This window comes from Tenebrio molitor, chromosome 3 (assembly GCF_963966145.1).
Source record: "Tenebrio molitor chromosome 3, icTenMoli1.1, whole genome shotgun sequence".
Lineage (NCBI taxonomy): Eukaryota > Metazoa > Arthropoda > Insecta > Coleoptera > Tenebrionidae > Tenebrio > Tenebrio molitor.
The window spans coordinates 17,609,040-17,616,167 of NC_091048.1; the positions used below are offsets into that span (position 1 = coordinate 17,609,040).

Consider the following 7,128-nt stretch of genomic DNA (forward strand, 5'->3'; position numbering starts at 1 on the left):
CTGGCAATGCGGTGGCAACAAAATGTCGAACAGACACTGACAGAAAAAAAAGTGGCATCCATTGCATCATTGAATCAGTTAGTCCAACATGCAAAGAAAAAATCATAGCCAACTCGGTCCCAAAAACATCGTGAATGCCTAATATCAAGGCGGTCTGTGGAATAGCCCACTAACGTCTGACAACGTTGCTTCGTCAACCTTTAAAAAAAGTTTCTAGTTTTGAAGTTTTGTGATCACTCACTGTCACTCACTATTTTGTCATTGTTGGCTGTCAGTTAATCATCACTGAAAGATTTTTCTAATTCTCGTATTGCAACTTTACTTCAGTTAAAGTATATCAGGTGACCAAGTCAAGGTAATTATGTGTATCCTGTTTTATAAGATAGCTATTGTTAGTAAAATTTCATAGTCCTGTATTCTGAACAAGTATCCTATCCAAAATGAAGATAGAAGACCTTTTAGTTCACCTTGATTGCATTAGCTCGAGTGCAAATTCCAACACATGCCACCTGTACACTGTACAGCTCAGGACAAGATTTTTTTTTCTAAAGTCGTACACAGAGACCATTAAAGACCAATAAAGGTGCAGTATGAATTGTTGAAAATAAATAAGAACTGCTACCCACTCGGGTGTATGGACCCTACCATCAATACAGGTTTATAATTTAAAATGGATTTTAGACCTAATGGAACGAGCAACAAAGACCTCACGCGCCAGTTTTCTAGTTCCAAAATCCGCATCCATTCTTGCATTCTAATCTTCTTCGATGGGAATTTGAAAACGCTAACGTAGGAGGACTTACTTGAAGCATAATTTGACTTGCAATTGGGTATCTACGAGAACACAACATTTGTGTGGCATGTTTATTTTTCACTTACTGAAATTAATTGTCTTGTCAAAATGATTTTTGAATGAACCGCCTTCCTATGGAAGTACCAATATTTTTGAAACTCAGGATGCTATGGAATGGCCCACTAAGAAATTTGGCAACACAGCCAGTGTTCTGGCCTGTTAAAATAGAGACCGCCTTGCTAATATGTACGATGTCCAGCAGGTTTGAGGATCGATTAGGGCGTCTTGGAAACGGGGCGGTAGCAAACTTGCCAGAGATAATTGGTGCTCACAGAGCCTTTTAATTTCGCACCAGTAATAAGATTTTCCTTCATCATTATTTCCAAATCTTTGAAGTTTAAATGACCAAAACGTCGATGCCAATTGCCAAGGCGATCTACATTTACCAGGCCATGACACTGACCAAAGACAGTGTGCTATGGAATGGCCTACCACAGTCTGACAACATTGCTTCACCAACATTTAGTGAAAAAATTCGAAATCCACTAAACCTGTCATTGTATTTATTTGTTACTAAATTGTAAACGTCATTTATTCGAACTGTCACTTGACGTTGAAAAGTCATTTTAACCGGCTAGTAGCGTTAAATTGACAGCAGACCAGTTATGAATTTAACAAGTTAGTAGAGAAATTTGAAATTTGGAAAGGATAGTAGCGTTTTTAACATTTGAACATTTTTATTTCTTTGTTTCTTACAAATTAAAATTAAATGTACAATTAGAATTTCCGCTAATGTCGAACATTCCTGAAGCGGAAGTGAATTCGCTCGTCATTGGACAATTAATTGTAGAACCTCCCGAAGTGGAAGCCACATTTGTCGAAGTGGAAGCCACATCTGTTGAGTTTCGTCCAGGAAACATTTTTTTCGCAATTTCAATTTTTTTATTGATAGAATCCTCCACATAACCTTCCGCAATTCCACTACTTTTCCATCCTCCCACACGTTTTAGTGTCAAAATATCTCCACCTGCATCCACAACCATTGTTGCTGCTGATCGGCGAAATGAGTGACCTGTGTATAATTCAGGTTCTTGTAGCCCTAAGTATGTTGCAATTTTTTTCGGTACACCGCCAATAGTGTGCTGGCCAACATTGAGGGAAATACATTTGCCATTACGGTAGGTTAAAAAGAAACGTAATTGGTCTGCTTGACGAGGACGAAGAGCTGCATATTTTCTGTACAAAACAAAAGGTTGAAAACTGCAGCCCTCATCTGTGATCGTAAATCTCCTTGTTGTTAAATTCTTTGTATTCCGTAAAGTGACGATAATATATTTCTCAACATCTTCTACGTCCTTCACCGTCAACGAGAGAAGCTCGTCACACCGGCAAGCACCAAAAATTCCAAAAATTGTAATCACTTTATATAACAACCAATAGTCATCAGGAGCTTCAACAAGAAATTTTTCCACTTGCTCTTTTGTTAAAACCCTTGCCTTCTTTGGCACGTAACGCTCATTTTTTCTCTTGAGAAAAGCAATTACCTTATGAAATCTACAAATGTCAAGTTAAAATATCACTTTTTTGACAACGTCTGTAATAGGAAAACAAACCTGCGAACTTCAGCATTTTCTTTAATTTCCAGGCAGCTTTTTAACATGGACCATTTCGACCACAAAGAATTGGGGCTAAATTTGTCTGATAGTTGGTGAAGATACACCAAAAGAACGTCTTCCGTTACACCAGTTACGTTATTGTTTTTCTGCCAATTTTTAAATTCTTCATATTCTCGTTCATATCTTGCTAAAGACTTCGCTGGCAGTAAACTGGAAGCCACGTTTATAGCTTCCTTTTTGATTTCTTCTGGCACGTTCATTTGAGAAAAAATCTTGACGGAAATAAACAATTTGAACAAACGGCGCGTTGTCATAGTAATTGTACTTCTAAGGTTTCTGAGTTTTGAGCAATAATTTGGAAGAAAACAGAATTTGATCATTTTTAATTTTATTTAGTTGTTTACAATTTAGTAACAAATAAAATATTATATAAGACACGCCAGGTAACTGGTTTTACTGGCTCAAGGAGGTAACTGACTCGTCTTCGACTCGTCAGTTATATCCTCCATTCGCCAGTAAAAACCATTTTACCTGGCTTGTAATGTAAAATACTATTATATTTGTCAAATATGAGTGATCTAATTTTACGACAGTTCAAAAATGCGTAATCGCATTGTAACATATAGGTAGTTTAAAACCACCTTAGGGACAGAAAAATAACGGTGCTCATTCCTGATAAAATTTCAGATGCTCTGCTGTGTTCCGGACTATTGAAACTGTTTGCCTAAATCCAATCCCATTTCTTGTAACTTGCTTCCCAGTCTCATTTCAATACGAAAAGATTTTCTCCAGTGATTGTTTCGTCATTACTAATTTTGATAATTTCTTCCCAAAGTGTAATTTCTTCGTAATTAAAAGTTATTGGAACCGCGTTTGGCACAAGTCGCTTCATTTTGTCCCCACTGATAAATAACTGTTCCGCTAAAATCTTTAGCACAAGCATGGCTACTTATGCGAATTCTTCACCTTCGATTTTTAAAATCTCTTTCCAAATTGGCTTCGTTTCCTCATTTGATGGAAACTTAAATAAAAGTATTTAGCTACCTACCTACGTAATTTGAAGAAGAAGACGCATAATTTGAGTTGCAATTTGGTACGCAACACTTAAATGACATTTTTAATTCAGTTTGACGAATTTGACCAAGGACTTGTCAAAATTTATTTTAAACGTCGAATTCGTTTCAAAATTTTTGGAACACCGTAGGTCATGGAATGGCCTACCAGGGAATGTGGCAACACAGCCAGTGTCCAGGCCTGTAACTTAAGACCGCCTTGCAATTGCTAAAAATGTCACATATCATAGTGACAGATGTAGCACACGTTTTCTGGTGATTTTCTCGAAGATTGAATAGGTCTCCATCTCGATCTGCTATCATCTTGACACGTCCACGACGATCTTGGATGAATGCCCGATTCTTCGTAAAAAGAACTTCACGATTCTTGTCCACGATCTTCGCAATTGACAACAAATTTGTTCTGAAATTAGGAGCATAGAGAGTATTTTTCAATTCGATCTTCTTTGCTTGATTTCCAACGGAGATTAGTATGTTCACGCTTTCTTTCGCAATTGCCAGAGTTGTTGCGTTACTTGCCAATTTCAGCTGGCATTGAGCTATTTGTGAATCGATGAACAACTCCCTGTCGTTGCAAATGTGTGATGTTGTACCACATCCGCTGTCCAAACACCATTTATCGTTAGTTTTACCCGAAAAGTAAGCTTCATGAACAAGTCCAGCCTTTTGGTTTTCTTCTCTCTTCTTTTTGAAGCAATCACCAGCTTTGTGACGACGTTTACCACAATAATTACACTTGTAGGTAATTTTTGGCATCGAAGACTTTTCGTCTTGTTTCTTGTAATTGTCTTTTGATAAGTTCGAATCCCTTAAGAAATGTTTAAAGAACATGACACCGCCGGTTGAACTTCCGGCAAGTTTCTGACTCCGTGCGTCATTCTCCTCGACAATCTTCACCTTTAGATTTTCCACGTTAGGTAAGCTATCTCTCCACTCGATAGCGCATCGAAAATTCTCAAAACTACTAGGTAAACAGATCACCATTTATCTCGATGTTCATTCTTTGTAATTTATCGACTGTGTTCACGAACGTCGTCGTCTTCGCGCATCTTGTGTTGTATCAATTGTTTAATAACGTTGCCTTGCGTGCCGGTTCTTTGGATTCATATATGGATTCTAGTTTCATCCATATCTCCCGCGAAGTCTCACAATGCGAATCTGCCTAAGTTCCGATGCATTCATGGCTAGGATTAAGTCTGATTTCGCCTTGCGATCGGCGGCGATCCATTTTTTTTGCTCCTCTTCTGTGACAGCACGAGCTTCACCTTCACCGGTAACTTGGGGTGTAGGCTTTTCGCCGGATACATACGACCAAGTATCATTCTTGATAAGGAGAGCTTCTGCCTGGATCGTCCATGTATCATAATTGCTTTTATTTAAGATTGATTTCAAATCTTGTTGAATTTGTGAAACTCATTTCCACTAAATTGCGTTAGATTAATTTTTCGAGGTTTTGCGCGATAGCAGTCTTCAAATTTCAGTTAATCGTGAACCTGTTTGTACTGGGCCCATAAACTGTGAGAATTTCAGTGAATCAGAAATCCAGGTTCAGCGAACACGAAATTCTTTATGTCAAGATAGTGACGGCTAAAATTTTTTTGCCGCCATAGTACATTAGCAGTCGATATCTATTATGTCGATGGTAAAACCACGAACAAAAAAAAAGGTGAAAATTATGTTAAGTTTGTTTATCTTTAAGTTGCATGCCTTGTACATAAAGAATATGTATTTTTCTATAATTGATTCAAAAAATTGAAATTCACGCATAGTTATCTGTGCCTGAAGTGGGTCATTTTCTGCCGTGTATTTTTTTTGCATTGTTAGTAAGATCGAAACCATAGAAACCATACAAAACAGTGTGTGAAATGCAATTTCACGCATACGACTATTTCTGTTTTTCATTTCACGCACTGTTTTTTATTAGTTACCTAGCAACATGGTCACTGCATTGAAACTTCAGAGTTCCTTCAAAAATTTGAATTTTTAATTTCAATTTTTTGAATCAATTATAGAAAAAATATTGTTTATATTTCGTGCGCGAAGATGTTTTTGTGCATTCAAAGGCTTATACTGCCTCGACCTTCGTCTCGGCGTAAAAGACCTTTTCATGCACAAAAAACACTCTCTTCGCGCACTTAATATAAAAATAACTATATTGTATTTAATGATTTAGTAGGGGTTTTCCAGAACTATAAATTATGTGAAGAAACACATCTTATTTTAATAAACATTTACTGCTAAAACTTATCTTCATAATTCATAAGTAAAATGTATTGACCCTATAACATGAAGATATTAGGTGATCTTGTTTTCGTAATATTATCGTAATTTTGTTAAATAAACAAATCATATCGGACGTTATAAATACAGATCTTTGATCCTTCTATGCGACAGTTTGTGTTTTGTGCTGGCTAAACAAAGTTATCACAATGAAGTTTGTATTAATCACCCTTGCGCTGTTAGCTGGTAACTATCCCTGACAATTATCCTTATCATTAAGAAATATGAATCTATTTATCATTTGCGAAATCTTAATTGTCTCCGTAATTAAATATGTTTTTTTCCCGAGACTGTGAACAGTGTGAACATCAAAGAATCATTTTAAAAAGATTGCACTAAAATTTTGGTTTTGTAAAATGCGCAGTTTGGAAGCTTATTTGAACCTTTTATGATAAAGGTTATCTATTGTAGTTCTCCGGTCTATATTTACATTTCATTTACAGCGATTAATGTGGCAACTTGCACTCTAACACGCGGTTCTTCGAGCAGCATTAGCGCAAATTCCAGATATATGCAATATCTGAGGGAAAGAAGTCAAATGGAACGATTGCGTTCTCAGTTCGAGGAGTTGTGTCCAGGAAAAGACGACGAACTTGATGTAAATTTAAATTTAAAAAACTCGTTCTAACAAATTATTACATACCTACTTGGTTCGTAGGACGCATTAGCACAACTTAAAGAATGCGCAGATGAAGTTGATCAAAACACGGAAACAGCTTGCTCCGCCATCAAAAATCACTTCTTACGTTGCTCTAAACCTTTCCTTGAGTTACTCGAAAATTGTGTACCTGAAAAATCAAAAGAAGTTCCAAAACTTGTTTTCCACGCCGTCAACTCTGGCATCTCCTACCTATGCAAGACAGATGGAGAACATATTTTCGGTTGGTAATCGCTAATGTTTTCAAAGATTTTTGCTGATAGTTTTGTTTATAGAATTGGCAAACATGTGCGTCTTCAAAACCGATTACCGAATGATGAGATGCGAACGCAGAATCAAAAGTAAGCTGCAACAATTCCAGAAGAATTCACCTACCAAGACTGACATTTGTGAAATGGCCAACTCGTACAAACCTTGTCTTTATAATCACCTGCAAAGCTCATGTGGTAACAGAATTACAAGAGAAGCGTTCACGGGACTCTTTGATGCGATGACTTCACCTTGCAAGACTGTGCAAGACAATGGATTTGAGCGCAATGACATCAACGAGGTTGAACTCTTGGAATAAGTCAGATTTAATAATGATATTGTTGTTATGATGTCTAGGCAATTGTGATTTATTTTTTTGATAAAAATGATATATTTTTAAAAGTTTTGTGAATTAAGTTAAATTGTAAATAAATTATCCTAATCTATTTGGCGAATTAA

General features: G+C 36.6%; 1 protein-coding gene across 1 annotated transcript; it reads left to right on the plus strand.

Annotated features, from left to right (window-relative positions):
- Positions 1–5,788: 5,788 nt before the first annotated feature.
- LOC138125853 (uncharacterized) lies at positions 5,789–7,128 on the plus strand. The gene is made up of 4 exons (XM_069041399.1): positions 5,789–5,948; positions 6,206–6,360; positions 6,421–6,643; positions 6,696–7,128. Exons 1-4 carry the CDS (start codon positions 5,912–5,914, stop codon positions 6,986–6,988), a joined length of 708 nt encoding a protein of 235 aa, XP_068897500.1. The 5' UTR covers positions 5,789–5,911; the 3' UTR covers positions 6,989–7,128.